This window comes from Rhinopithecus roxellana, chromosome 2, assembly GCF_007565055.1.
Source record: "Rhinopithecus roxellana isolate Shanxi Qingling chromosome 2, ASM756505v1, whole genome shotgun sequence".
Classification (NCBI taxonomy): Eukaryota; Metazoa; Chordata; class Mammalia; order Primates; family Cercopithecidae; genus Rhinopithecus; species Rhinopithecus roxellana.
Genome location: NC_044550.1, coordinates 30,657,774 through 30,674,199, shown reverse-complemented (window position 1 = coordinate 30,674,199; position 16,426 = coordinate 30,657,774). Strand labels below are relative to the sequence as shown.

At 34.0% G+C, this 16,426-nt stretch overlaps 1 protein-coding gene across 1 annotated transcript in view; it reads right to left on the bottom strand.

Moving 5' to 3' along the window:
* The window catches only part of NDST3 (N-deacetylase and N-sulfotransferase 3), a 223,764-nt gene that overhangs the window by 150,422 nt on the left and 56,916 nt on the right, over nt 1–16,426 (bottom strand). Inside the window, exon 3 of the mRNA XM_010364853.2 lies at nt 7,602–7,689. Coding sequence (XP_010363155.1) covers nt 7,602–7,689 — 88 coding nt within the window. The remainder of the gene's footprint in view (nt 1–7,601; nt 7,690–16,426) is intronic.

Sequence of the window (16,426 nt, the reverse complement as noted above, 5' to 3'; positions counted from 1 at the left end):
CAGCAGTACCTATTTTATTTTTGGGGGGAGGTAATGTCTACATAATTCTGGCAATATTGGGTAACTTATAATGCCCCTTTCTTTTCTTCCTGTATTTCCTACTTCAGTTCTTCTTGTGTTTCCTTGCGTGTCTCCTTGAGTTTTTTTTTTTTTTCCTCATTACAATACTACATGAAAGGGGGAGGTAGTTTTCACATGTGCTATGTGGGAGAGGTGACATTATGTTCAAGAATTGACCAAATCATTATATTAACTCATTGGCCTGATTAATGAATGAGTCACTAGCATTCTTGGAGCTTCTGAGCGGTTATCTTATGGTTCAGGGAAATTTTATAGAGAGAAAGGCAAGAAAAATAGGAAGATGGATTCAGGGGTTTAGAAACTCTGATGATCCTAACCATGGCAGGTTCTTGAGTCCTTCCAAATTTAAGGTGATAAATAAGGTGACTTAGTAAAGGAGCATTTTGTAGGTGTGACTGGTGATCTTAAATACATGTTTTGCTTGACATAAGAATGATGTCATTTAGTTTCCCTGCATTTAAACATCTCTGCTTCTATCCAAGATATTCCCCTGTCGCTTAACATTTTGTAGTCTCCAGGACACTGTATTAGTGTCAGTTATTTGTTGCCATTTTATTTTCTCACACTGAGAGCAGGCAGAGTCTCTTGGAGTTTCCCAGAAATCAATTCATTCCTGATTTCCACATACCCTGCAATGTCAGTGAGCTGAGATTCCCTAGTTTATGAGAAGTCTCCTCTCCCACCGCTTTTAAGCTCTATTCCTTGTTGCCTATAATTCCTATCTTTTCTTACAACTTTCCTGTTATCTTTCCTTTATTCATATTTTTTTAGTTGGACTCTGCTGAAATATTATTTATCAGAACAGAGCAGCAGATCTCAGGGTTCTTTGAAAAGATAGCTCAGGCAGTTGTTGTCCTTTCCTGAACATCATGGTGAAATCTGTGACTAAAATATTCATACATTTGAATCATGCAAGAGTTAGACAAATAATATCTGCCTTCTGACATATTTGTCTCAGTTCATATTAGGCACAATTTTATGTCTTCTCTTTATAGATTTGTCTTATCTGATTTCTTTTAATTCTACTTTGAGAGTGTTTTACATTAGAATTACATTGAGAACAAATGTCTCTTGCTTATTACTTTCATAATTATGGGCTGGACTTGGTGGCTCACGCCTTTAATCCTAACACTTTGGGAGGCCGAGGTGGGCAGATCACAAGGTCATAAGATCGAGACCATCCTGGCTAACACGGTGAAATCCCATCTCTACTAAAAATACGAACAAAAAAATTAGCCAGTCGTGGTGGCGGGCACCTGTAGTCCCAGCCACTGGGGAGGCTGAGGCAGGAGAATGGCACTAACCTGGGAGAAGGAGCTTGCAGTGAGCCGATATGGCGCCACTACACTCCAGCCTGGGTGACAGAACGAGACTCCGTCTCGGGAAAAAAAAAAAAAAATTTGATTAAAAAGCAGTTGAAGTGTAATTAACTGTGGGTTAATTACATTTGGTTGGACTGTCGTGGCCTCTTGCCAACTCTTTGCTTCCCCACTTTGCCCACCTTTGTTAGAACTGGAGGAAAAGAGAAGAACAAGAAGTCAAATTCCTCAATTTTAAGTGTCATTTCCTTTTTCTGGGAAGATGCAGATTATATTTATTTTATTTTATTTTCAACTTTTATTTTAGATTCAGTGGGGACATGCAGGTTTGTTACCTGGGCATATTGCATGATGCTGAGGTTGGGGGTATGAAAGATCCCGTCACTCAGATAGTGAGAATAGTACACAACAGTTAGTTTTTCAACCTTTACTCTTCTCCTTCCCTCTCTGCCATTAGTCCCCAGTGTCTACTGTTGCCATCTCTATGACTATGAGTACCAGTTGTTTAGTTCTCACTTATAAATGAGAACATGTGGTATTTGGTTTTCTGCTCTTGCATTGATTCACTTAGGATAATGGCCTCCAGCTGCATCCATGTTGCTGCAAAGGGTATGATTTCATTCCTTTTTTATGGTGGTGTAGTATTCCATGGAGTATATGTATCAGGTTTTCTTCAGCCAATCCACCAATGGATTGGATGGACACATGGACACCTAGGTTTATTCCACGTCTTTGCTACTGTGAATAGTGCTGTAGTGATCATGTGAGTGCATGTGTCTTTTTGGTATAATGATTTGCTTCCTTTGAATATATAATAATATCCAATAATGGGATTGCTGGGTTGAATGTTAGTTCTGTTTTAAGTTTTTCGAGAAATTTCCAAACTCTTTTCCACAGTGTTAAGTGCCATTTCTTTACTTGTCACAAAACTCTGCTGAAGTCTTATAAAGTTATTGCAAACTATAATTTATTTTTTAATATATTTATTTAAATGACTGGCCTCTACACTATTTTATCTGTAGTGTTTCCTATTCTGATATTATATTTAAAATCATCATTGACTGAGACTCTATGTTGTGTTGTTATGTCAAGCACTGTGTTGAGTACTTTACAAACATCATTTCACTTCATTCTCAAAACAACCTCATGAGGTGAGGGCCGCGGCCAACTTCATTTTACAAATAAGGGAATTGATATTTGGAGAGGTGAAGTAACTTGCTCCATGTCACTGAGACATTTGAGACGGAGCCTGAACTGAAATCCTGAGTTCTAACTCAGATTGAGCAACTCCAAATTCAGGGCCCTTAACTGTCATTCACTGGCCAAACATGGAGTCTAGAAATAAGATCAACATTTACTCCTTCAGTATAACATTGTTCTTCCCGTTGTTAATTTCTTCTGTAATATAATTAGAATGTATAGTTACTATTGGATCTCAGTGATTTTGGGAAACATAAAAAACTAACAAATCTATAAATAAGGAGAATCTTTTGTCATTCAGCTTCCCTAATCAAGGATGGGTTAAGACTACTTTTTCACACTTCACTAGCTATGTGACCTTGGGCCCCTTTAAGTTTCTATGTTCTTATCTAGAAAATAAGTTAACACATTTTTTAACTTATAGGATTCAGTGGAAAAGTACATGAAAAGTGCTTAACAAAGCACTAAAAGGAAACTATGATTTTTATTTTTTATCCCTTTATTTCTTACATAAATGCACATAACCTTCAAAAATTAAAATAAATCAAACAAGATAAAGCTCTCTTCTGACATAAAGTATTACTATTATGACAGTGCCACTTTTCTTTTTCACTTCAAGACTGAGTAAAATGGATAGAATTTTTTTATAGAAAAAGGAATAGCAATTTCTTCATTTAGAAAGTAAGAAAATATAATTCAATTACATTTTATCCCATCTAAGTTTTGAAAGATCAAATATTAAATTTTATATCCGTTCCCTCTAAAAAATGATTTAACTGGCCTTAGACAACCCCGGCTACAGTTTTGTGGAAACTCTCATATTACACACAAATAACAAGACCCTTTCAAACCTTGACCTCTGTTTCCACCTGCGTTGTACTTTCTCTGACTTAGGGAGAGGATACTCTTATTATGAGCTGTGAGAAGTGCCCAAGGAAAGAAAGAGGACAAACCTTGCAGAGATGAGAAGGAATGACATGAATTGGCTAGCATCGTTCCCCAGTATTCAATGATGGGCAAAAAAATAATGGAGTTGTCAGGAGTGTTTTGTTGTATTTCTTGAGCAAATCTGGGCTGTCCTGGTTTTGCTGTGATGTCTCTTCCTACTATCTCCCTTTCCCCCTAAACATACCACATATTTCACCTTAAGTTTGCCCTGATGGTTTTTTATCCGTATGATAATTTTCATTTATTCAATGGGTATCAAAGAATCTAAAATAATCATCCTGAAGTTAGGATATCCTAACTCAGAAGTTTAGGAAGAGGTTATGGGCAGTCTTCTCTTTCCTTAAGCTCTTGGGGCTCTCCATCGTGAAAGTTAGTGATGCTATGAGTCTAACTTCGCTAGAAAGATGAACTAAACCTCTGCACATAAAGAGAAAGTTCTCGCTTCACCTATCTATTGCCAAGGTAGCAGAACTTTCCTATAAGGAAAATATTTAAAATAGATGTCTAATTATGTTTTTATTTTTGAGGTTACAATAAGAACCAACTCACTGAATTGTAAAACAAAGTCAAACATAAATCATGAGGTTCCCAGTTGTCAATATTTAAAATAATCACAGAAAAAGTGTATTTTATGTATTGATCTAAGAAATTCAGGGGAATAAAAGCTTCAGAGCTTTTTATGTTAAAGTTATTCTTAAAACCTACACAATTTTCAAATTGATAGGTGAAAGTTATATGTAGTTGTATGATGATACATATTGTATCCATTACACAATAGTACAACAGGAAAATACTATAGCCAAGTCTCATGGCTCTATAACTTCCATGGAAACAAATGGAAATTCACTTGCTCTAGAAATACAATATTACTTCTATATAAAAATAAAATTACTATTTATGTTGTTTATGTGCATATGGAGATTATATTGATGTTAGTATATGGATAAAATTCTCAGCATGATATGTTTATTAAACCCTTGAAGGTATTCATCAAATATATACAAAGTAAGTCTTGCTCATATTATCAAATTAAAAGTTTGAAAAGTATTTGCAATTGTAGAAAACTGATAAACTTGTTTAAATACTATATCACTTCAAAAAAATTACTTATGAGTTTATTCATTTAGCTCTAACACACATATATGTTATAAAATGCAAAGGTTCAGAAAAAAATTAGTAAAAACTCTTCATCTTTCTTGTTTGATTCTCAAATTCTCTTCTTCACTGATATGGTTTGGCTCTGTGTCCCCACCCAAATCTCACCTTTAATTGTAATAATCCCTGTGTGTCATGGGTAGGGCTGGGTGGAGATAATTGAATCATGGGGCCAGTTTCCCCCATACTATTCTCATGATAGTGAATAAGAAGTCTCACGAGATTTGGTGGTTTTATAAATGGGAGTCACCCTGCACAAGCCCTCTTGCCTGCTGCCATGTAAGACACCCCTTTGCTCTTCCTTCATCTTCTGCCATGATTGTGAGGCCTCCCCAGCCATGTAGAACTGTGAGTCCATTAAACCTCTTTCCTTTATAAATTACCCAGTCTCAGGTATGTGTTTATTAGCAGCATGAAAACTGACTAATACACTCATGGTTACCCCTTCCTACCAGTTTATTATGAATTATCTCACAGATATCCTATACCTGTATTACTAGCTCTTATATAAAAAATACTTAATTTTAGCATCGTTCAGTTTATCATTTTTTTTAATGGTCAGCATTTTCTATCTTATTTAAGAAATCTTGCATAGCACAAGTTACTTAACTACTCAGTAACTGAGTTTTCTAAGCTATAAGAGTTCTATACATAGAGTTGTACTGATTTCACCTTCTCTTTTATTTTTATATAAATGGGAACATATTCTAATCACTGTACTATGCCTTGATTTTTGTATAGTTTTAATCTTCTCCTTTATTTTTATACAAATGGGAGCATGTTCTAATCACTGTACTGTACACTGATTTTTCAGTGTTTCTTGAGAACTCTTTCTATATGGTTTACATTTAAAATTATCTCTTTTTAATGACTGCAGAACATTCCATTATATGAGTATACCAATACATATAATCTATTTTTTTAACTTCTAAAAATACAGGTTATTTCTTTCAATTACAAAATGGTGTTCGGCTATCCTGAGGCAAGTCAAAATATCTTAACTCATTTTAATTATATTTGTGAAAAAAACTTTGTAATTATTCTCAATATTTAGAGTGATTTCTTTTCACATTTAATAGGGAAATCCAGAATGAGAGTCCACAGTTACATGGCCATATAATTTATGATAATAATGACACTATGAAGCAGTGGGAAAGGATGGTCTTTACAATACTGGGTACTAATTAGATTTTTTAAAAGAGACAGATTCTTGCTCTGTTGCTCAGACTGGACTGCAGTGGCACGAACATAGTTCATTGCAGCCTAGACCTCCTGAGCTCAAGTGATCCTCCCATGTCAGTCTCCTGAGTAGTTGGGACTACAGGCACATGTCACCATGTCTGGCTAACCAGTTAGATATTTTTATGAAAAAAGAAACTATATTGACCCAATCTGATATATATACAAAAATCAATTCCAGATATACCACAGATGTATACATTGCCAGTCTAGGCAATATAGTAAGACCTCTTCTCTACAAAGAAAACAGGCAGTCATGGTGGCATGGGCCTGTAGTCCTAGCTATTCAAAAGGCTGAGGTGGGAGGATTTCTTAAGCCTAGGAGATTGAGGCTGCAGTGAGTTGTGTTTGCACCACTGCACTCTACCCTGGGCAACAGAGCAAGACCCTGTCTCAAAAAGAAAAACAATATTCATGTTCTTGTGGTATGCAAAGATTTCTTAAATAAGATAGAAAAGGCTGACCATTAAAGAAAAAAATGATAAATTGAACGACAGTAAAATTAAGTATTTTTGTTCATTAAAAGCACCATAAGGAAAATTAAAAGACAGCCAGACAGCAGGATAAAGTACTTGGAACACGTGGAACTGTAAAAGAATTTCAAGGAAAGAATTTCTACAAATCTTTAAGTAAAAGCAGAAAACCCAGATATTCCTCAAGAGAAAATATCCAAATAGCTGGTCAAAATATGAAGAAAGATCATTCACTGCTCTTCAGAGAAATGTACTTGAAAACCCTAATATGACATCTCTACATGTCCACCAGAAAAGCTAAAATTAAAAAGACAAATAATATCAAATACTGGCAAGCATACAGAGCAACAGGAACACTCATACTGTTGGGAATATAAACAGGTACAACCATTTTGAAAAACTAGCATTTTCTTCTAAAGCTAATTATAAGTGTGTCCATAACTAGCAATTCCATTCCTAGTTGATGATTAACAGAAAAGAATACTCAAATCCTTTAAAGGACAGGTATAAAAATGTTCATAACAGGGAGTTATGAATATTTCTATTCAGAAAAACTCAAAGTCTGGAAACATCCAACCATCTACAGCTGAATGGAATAGATAAGTACATTTTGTATGTTCAAACACTGGAATACTGTACAGCAAGGAAAAGCAAAGAATCATAACCTATAGACAATAATATCTCTGAAACAGAAATAACATTGTACAAAATGAGCTGGATACAGATGAATATTTACTGTGTGATTCCTTTTACATACCTCGCAAAGCCAAGCAAAACTAATTCATGATATTAGAAGTCAGAATCCTACTTTTCTTTGAGAGAAGCTAGTTATTATGAGGGACACAAGAAGTGGAGATTTTGGACGTGTTCTCTTTCTTGTTTTGCCTGTTGTTTACACAGCTGTGTACACTTTGAAAATTCACTGAATATCACATTTACTATTTATGTACTTTTATATATGTAAATTATAATTCAATAAAAATGAAAGGCCATCAGATAGTTCCATAAACTTTCAAACCATTAATATTCTACAAAAATTAAAAAATAACATGTTAAATGGAATTGAATGATAAAATGCTGGGGAGGAACATAGGGAATGTAGGAAGGTGTGGACAGGAGAAGTGTTCAATTTTAAATAGAGTGATCAGAGAGGTCTTAATGAGAACAGTTAATCCCTTTTTCTTACCTGTATGGTAAAATTTCCCTGAAAATCCCAGGTTGAATGTAAAATTTGTGATTTGTGCACGCAAAAGATTCTGAGTATCAAGCAGGGCCTGAAATATATAATTTTTAAAATGTATCAGGTAATGAATGGCATTAAAAAGTTTCCAAAAGATATATGCTTTTTGCATTCAGAGGATAGAACCGGTTCCTTATACATGCGAGAATTAAATAATGGAAAATAGTTTCTTTAGTACTTTAAAACTAGCGAGATACTTTTGAGTTTACATGAAACACATACATCTATTTATCCTTTAGCTTGCAATAAATCAGCAAAAAGTGTCAGCTGGAAAAAGGAATTTAAATGGAAAGAGAAGTTTATTCTGTATGTATCAAAGGAACTAGTATCTAGTACATAAAATATATCCAATTTACCCTTCAGGCACATAGATCACCAATTGTCAAAAGAAGGGCACTCATTTTTAGTGAAGCTATGCCAGAACGTATGTTGAAAGAAACAGATTATTTCTCAAACAAGTCTTTGGTTTTCAAAATCCAAATCTGAGATTCCCAAAAGATAATGATTGTTATTCAAAATGAGATATCATAGTAAAGTAGCCCTTTCATTAGAAAACAGACTAATAAAATATCCTACTTCTGATAAGTAAAGCTATTTTGAATTACAGTTTTAATTGTTATATCCTATAAAATATTTACCATGCTGAGTATTTAATGTACTTTTCTTTCTTCTTTTTCCTTTCTCAGTCACAAATTCTGATTCTTATATTCCTTCTCTCTGTCTCCTTCTCTGTCTGTCTCTTTCTCACACACACATACACACACATACACAGTAGTTGAGTGTTCACTTCAACTAGGCAGAAGGTAGTGCTGTTAGATTTGTAAATGATCTTTCATAGATGAAATTAGTGGTAGATCCCAGCTTAAGGATATAGATCCAAATTAGGCACTCCTTTTACTCTATCACACCTTATCTTCTTTCTCCCTTTCCTTAATACAGTTGGACCCACAACTAAATCTTATTTTCTTAATCATAATGCTGACATCTGGAAGGTCTGCCTTATCATGTTCATGGTCCCAGCTTTTTTGGAGCATAAGCAGATATATAATTTTTTATTCATTGACTACCCCATGATTGTATGCTTTATCTGAACGCAAGAGATTCTTCCTAATTGTAAAAGCAGAGGTAGAGAACTACTGGGTTCAAATTTAGACTCATCTAGCCAATGGTAAGTTTTTAAAATTTAGCTATCTAATTCTTTTGGTATCACTACTCTCTTAACATGAGCAAGCTTTTTGGTGTGCACAACCGAACCATGTAATATGTGCATCCTGATGACACTCAGAAATAGAAGACAGGCCTTTTGGTGGATCTCTACACCTAACTATGGGAGCAAAAGAATGAACTGACAGCAGTGTCATCAGGGACAGGTTAGGTCCTTACAAGGTGGGGACGGTTTGGATGGGGGAGGGGGAATTCAGCCAACTGGACATGATGAAGTTACAAATGGGACTTCTAGGTCAGATGCTGGACCCTGGTGTGGGGAAGGATGTGCCTAGGTATAAGATATATAATATACATATACAAGTGTCTGTATATGTATACTGCTGACAATTATAATACACACACATTATATATATATAATTTATATATAATTTATATATATATATATACATTATACATTATATATTATTTATATATTATTATACATTATATATATACATTATACATTATATATACATTATATACATATACATTATATATATATATATACACACATTATATATATATAATTTATATATAATTTATATATATATATATTTGCTGACAATTATAATATCTTCCCTTTCTTTCTTCTCCCCTTCTTCCTCTCTCAATTCTTTTGTTCCCCAGTTGAACATTCTAGCCCGCCCTTCCTATCTTTCCTTCCCCTTAGATCATATCTTTCTTCTTTTCCTATTTTATTCACTTCATTTCAGTCTCTTATTTTTCTTCTTTCAGTGGTTAAAATATAGATTCCAAATCTATTTGAACGTGTTTTATTTTTGTGTTCAATGCTTTAAGTCTTACAATTTGGTAAAATGAACATTCTTTCTTTTTGCCTTTCTTTGTATTCAAAGTAAATATGAATTTGAACTTTGCTTTGTGATCCTTGATTGCATTTTTAATGTACATTTACAAAACTTGATAAGAAAAACTATAAATAAGAAACCTGTCTTGTTCTTAGGCCTCAGAAGCTAAATAAAGTTACTGTGAACTAAACTTTTAGTCAACTAGAATACAATGATTTAAGTTAATAAATTAGCCCTGAATTTGCAGATTTGAGTTGCCATTTTATGTATTTATTTTATATTCTAGAAACAAACACTAAAACATATAAAAGATACATTGAAACAGATGGCAGATACTAATTATGCCTATATATGGTAAACAGGGGAAATTTATTTCTAGATGATATTTTATATACTTAAGATAAGCAGTGATATTTGTCATCTTTTATGTTGTTTTTATAAACCAGATTTTGCAGATGTTTATGAGAACAATATTATACATTCATCCATTATTCCCACCTTTTAAAAATATATTTATTACTGGCCTAACCCTTGTAAAAAGCTTAAGCACCCAGCAATATGCTTAGATTATATCCTTTTCACTAAACCCTTCATTACTAGAGTGATTTTATTCAGCATTATTCTATTTTAAACTGAACTAGTCTAGTCATTACTATGAACAAAATATAAAAATGATATAAAATTATACTTTTTTCTGTATATGCAATATGTCTAAAATGGTGTGATCATATCTAAAAATCTAATTATAATTAAGTCAGTGCTCCACCACCACAGACAGAAAACCACATGTATTCTGGGCAAGCAAAACCCATCTGATAGAGTACTGTAGTCACAGAGGAGGTAAGGAATCACGACTGTCTGAAGAGGCACAATTTAGTGGTCTCCTCAAATGCCAATCCAGGAACCCTAAGAACATAGATGTCTACCTTCAAAAGTGGTTTGATTATTGAAAAATGGGACTTTTGTTTTTAATTATTCCAAAATACTGTATTATATATAGGAAGGTAATTTACAATTCCATGTATCAATTATTATTTTTAAAATAACATTTTTTCTAATTAAAAATAATTAAAATCACTAATAAAGTATTATGATGTTTTCTTTCCATTTTTCTCAATAACTAAATAAATCTGTATAACTGTATTTTCAGACATATAGATATATAGGTAAATTAGTGCCATAAAATAAAAATTAGAGCTATAGCAATCAGGATTAAAAATATAGAGTTTTGAATTTTTCATTTGACTGTATATCATGGGCTTTCTCCTATCACATTGATCTTCCAAAACCAAATTTTCTAATGAATGCAGAATATTGCATCAAATGACTATACTATAATTTATTTACCCATTTTATCCTATTGTCGTACATCTAAGTTGCTTACTTTTTTGACTAATATAAATACTGCTCTGTGTATCAACACATATTCATGTATTTATGAATCTCATAATGATGTTTCAGTCAACAATGTAGCATGTATATTTTGGTGGTCTTAGGTATGTAGTAGGCTATAACATCTAGGTTTGTGTAAGTATACTCTGTGATGTTTGCACGACAACAAAATTGTCTAACGACACATTTTTTAGAACACATCTCCATCATTAAGCCACTCATGACTACAGCAATGAAGCAATCATTTCTTCAGTAGAAAATAATTGTTTATCCTTTAGCAAACAAAACATTTGCAAATGCTTATCAGACTGTTAGAAGGGAACATAATGTGCAATTTAATTATACAATAATTGCATTTCAAATACAATTTAACATAAAAATTTCAAAATTATCTTTCCAACTTTTAATCTGTATGCTACCCCACTAACTTTTTTTTTCAAGTCTTCATTCTGCAAAGCTAAGAAAGTTTGTAGGCATTAAAATATCAGTTGAAGACAAAAAAGATCTAATTTAAAGAATCTGAGTTCTGAGAACTGAACACAATTATAGCCTTTGAATTTTCTCTAACTTTTGTTAGCAGAATAAATCATCAAATAGATGAAGAGGCAGAAATTGAAATTAAAAGTAATTGCAAAGAAGTTTTACATGAAGATTTATGTTAGTGTTCATGACATGGGTGGCATTCTTGGTGGAAAGTCTTGATTTTTTTTTGTTTCTTATTTGTGCTTCTTAGATTATATTTTGACCTATTTTAGCAGACAAAAATATTTTTGTTAGAGCACAGTACTTTGAGAGTTAATATTTTATAATCAATCATATACTATTTAGAAATATAAATGTTTATATTTGCTAGAGTAAATGAAATCAATTAGGCAGCAAATGATAAGCTCCTATGCCTATGTGTCTATCTACACACACACGTGTACACGCACTCATACTTCCTCCAGGCATCAGATATACTTAGTGTACTAGAGAGTATTATTCCCATTGGTAGACATGATTTACATAGTTTAAGTGGCTTTCCCTTGGTCACAAAGCTATTGAAGAGCTAAAGAAGTGACTTAACCAGAATTTCAGATTTCGAAGCTCACTGCTTCTGTTGTCCATGGAAACAACAAGAATACAACATGAACCCTGTTATCACTGGTATACAGAACTGTGGTGACATACTCTTCCAGAAATGAAGCACAAGGATGCTCTTTTTTCCACTTTCAATATTTAACTTTTAGTTTTCAAAGCCTAAAGGCATGAGGGGGATGGGAAAACTAGATTAGTCAGTGAATAGTCAGCTGTATTATTTAGGATTTTCCAGAGACAGGACCGATAGGAAATAGATATGGATATAGATATAGGAGGTCATTTATGATGGGATTTGGCTCATGTGGTTGTGCAGGCAAGCTGGAGGAATAAGAAAGCAGGTGATATAATTCAGTTTGCATCTGAAGGCCTGAGAAATTGGTGGCGGTGGTGGGTGATGGTGTAAGTGGCAGTTTGAAAGCCTGAAGCCAGGAGCGCCTATTTCTGAGGCAGATAAAGATGGATGCCTCAGCTCAAGCAGAGAGAGTGAATTTGCCCTTCCTCCACCTCTTGGTTCTATTCAGTCCCTCAGTAAATTGGAAGATGCCCCCTGTATTGGGGAGGACCATCTGCTTTACTCAGTTCACCAGGTGAAAAGCTTATCTCTTCCAGAAACACTCCCACAGACACACCCAAAATCACGTTGTAGCAGCTATATGGGCATCCCTTAGCTTAGGGAATCCCTTACTTTCACACATAAGATTAGCCACCACACCAGCCAAACTAGTAATGTTTACCCACTGGCATCCAGATTACAGAACACTTATTCATTGTACCATCTGCAGAGTTGGACTGCAGGACACTGGAGTACTATGAAGCGCTCCAATGATCACTTTAGTCTCTGTCTGACCAGGTTTAGAACTGCAAGGACTATACAAGACTTGTTCTCAGACAAGAAAAACATTGAAATATGCTGGAAACAGTTAATTAGGTTAATATAAAAGTAGGGCTTCATGCACAATTAGAGGAAGGATACCCTTAGAGGAAAATAATAAATAATAAGGCCAGGATCAACTTTACTATTTGACCTACCTACACAATTGACATTCAGCAGGGAAATAAGAAAGAATACAGGAAAGATGGGTAAGTTAGTGGGAAGCATAATATCCAGTCAGGTTTTGCAACAGTATTTAAGCTCCCTTGACAAGAAATCTAGAGACATGGCACTGCATTATCTAACTTAAGAACACTCCTAATGGCAAGACAATCACTCAGCTCTCTCTCACTTGCCCATATTCTAAATGTGAGGTCTACATATAAAAATGTAGAAACTGCATTTATCCTGCCAGTTTAAAATAGTCTTAAAGACCAAAGGCTGGAGTGTGTTTTCTATGAGCTTTCACCTAGGAATTTGCTAAATACAGTGAGGAGTCTTAGAGATTATCTTTGCTCTTGTTAAATTGCCTTAGGCCAAGGCCACTGTCTGCTGAGTGCCCAGTTCTTGAGTTTGGCCTCCCCAACATGACCATGATGGAAGAGCAGCAGATTGAAATCAGAGTGACTTAGGACTCTGCTTTGCTCCTTGATTACTACGGAGTAATAATATGAAGCTTGGACAAGTTACTGAACCTTTCCAAATCACGGTTCCTCCCTTAGAAAACAAGAATAAGAATATGTAGCTCCCAGGTGTTATATGAAGATCAAATGAGAAATGGATATATGGCCCTAAATCCTTTCCTAATACACAGAAGTTGAGTTTTAGCTTTGTGAATGAAATCCTTTGTTATTCTGCCAACTTTCAAAGGTCCTTATTGTCCTGTCACAAAATTCCATGTTCTATTACTTTCTGTTACTCACATGAAAACATCAGGCATGTGCCTAAAATTTTAAACTATATTTTTAAATTGAGCCTTAACACTTCTGGGCTTGTCTAATCAGCACTAGACGGGAAGATAATCCAAGCAGCTGTATTCTAATAACTTCACAGGGCTTTAGAGCACTTGGTATTTTTTCTAAATGAATTTAGTGAATTTTCATTCTTCACCTGAATGCTTGTGTATTTTATTGTTTCTATTGTAGTAACAGAGTAAGGACAAAGGTTGGTGTGAAAGCAGAGAAAAGAGTTATAGAGCAATCTTGAGCTACTTCTGTTACATACTTTAGCTGGTCTTGTGCATACATTATATATAACCTCTAAATTATCGCGGCAAAGAATGATTTTCCCAGAAGATTTCTTGAGCTGAAATTGGCAAATAATGGTAGGTGAGTGGGGAAAAGAGAAAACTATTAAGCAAATGCTACCATCACTAAGTATTCACTTGAAATTTTTATGCACATGCTGTTTAGCTTATGGTTGACATGCTTAGTCAAAATACTAATGTACTTTTTAAAAGAAAATGTTAAAAATAGTTCACTATTTTTTACTATATAGTATCTCTAGGAAACTATTAGTTAAATCTCATTCATTCAATTGTGAAGAAAAGGGATGTTTATATATTACTATAGACATCATTTTAATACCTTAATTTAAAGTACTTGCTTTTAACAGCAAAGCAGAAAAGGAAGCAGAGCTGTAAGATTTCACATTAGGGGATTGAGGTGTCTCAATCCACTTACTGTTATTGCAGAACCAATTAGATTTCCTTTCAGCTGCAGAAGTATGAAACTCCTTAAGTAGTGCATCTGTTCTGCTCAAGACATGAAAATGCTAAATACTTAAAAAAATCACCACAATAATTAAATGTTCAGCAACCCACCCCCCTCCAAAAAAAGGTTTGTGTTATGTGTTAAAAACAAAATGTGAGATTAAAGCTGGACTATAAACTCCATGAGCAATGTCTATCCTATTCACTGCTGCATTCCCAAAACCCAGCATGAGGTCAAGAACAGAAGGGAAAGTAAGTATTTATTGAATGGGAACACGAATGAATTTCGATTGATCTAATAATGCGATAAACTCATAAAGATTTGAAAATGGTCAGTGTAGAACATTTATTTACTATTTTATTTTCATAAACTGTTTTGAATCTTGGTGAAGAATTTCAACATAATTCAAATCGGAAAAAGTAATTAGAAAACATTTCATTTCAAATTATTTTGAAAATTGCTAAAATGCTAAAATAAAAGCATTTCCTATTTCAGTGGTTCTCAAACGTCTATGTACATAAAGATTATCTGGGAAACTTAACAAAATGTAGACTTCCGGGTCCTAACCCGGAGATTCAGAACAATCATCCTGAACAACGGCAATGTACCCTAGGTGATTTTGATATGGGGACATTATACCACACTCTTAAGAATCACTGTTCTATTCCTTGATTTCAAATAGTTCAAGGTAGTTTCTAATTTATTTATGACTTGTTTTTCCTTTTGAGTATGAAATCTTTGATGTGCACTTCTTAGTACAGTTACTGGTACACAGTAAGGAAATAATTCATCTAATCAATGATTTCCTAAGCCTAATAATTAATAGATACTGTGGATTCTCCAATAAGAAATACTCTAGACAACATGGGATATATAAGGGCCATCTGAATTCAGTTGAAATCCTAAAAATTGTGCTGGCTCAAAAGTACTCTGTGAAGGTTAACATTACATGTGAACTTGAATGAACTATGGGGTGCCTAGATAATTGGTCAAACATTATTATGGGTGTGTCTGTGAGGATGTTTTGGATGAGATTAACATTCAATTAGTAGACTGAATAAAGCAGATTTCCTTCTCTAAAGAGGGTGGCCCTCATCCAATAACATGAAGTCTTAAGTACAGCAAAAAGATTGAATATTTTGCAAGTAAAAGGGTGCTCCTTCTGCCTGCCTTGAGCTGGAAAATTGATCTTTTCCTATCTTTAGACTTAAACTGAAACATTGACTCTTGAGTATCGAACCTGTCAGATTTTAGACTGGAACACACACTATCAGTTCTCCTGGTTCTCAGAATTCCAAACCTGGACAGGAACTGCACACTTGGCTCTGCTGGATCTCCAGCTTGTTGCCTGCATATCTTGAGACTTCTCAGCCTCCATAACTGCATAAGCCAATTCCTTATAATAAATCTATCTATCTATCTATCTATCTATCTATCTATCTATCTATCTTCTTTCTATCTATCTATCTATCTATCTATCTATCTATCTATCTATCTATCTAATCATAATGGAGTATGTAGTGGGGTTCTCTAGTGAAACAGAATCAATAGAAGATTATCTATCCATCTATCTTTTATATATATCATGACTAGAGTAGTTTGGGTTAGAAATTACACAACAGAATTTTAGCTTCTAAAGTTTAGCTTTATATTTTTATTAATTTTATTTTTCTTAGTTTTTCTAATTTAAGTCCATTTCAGCTG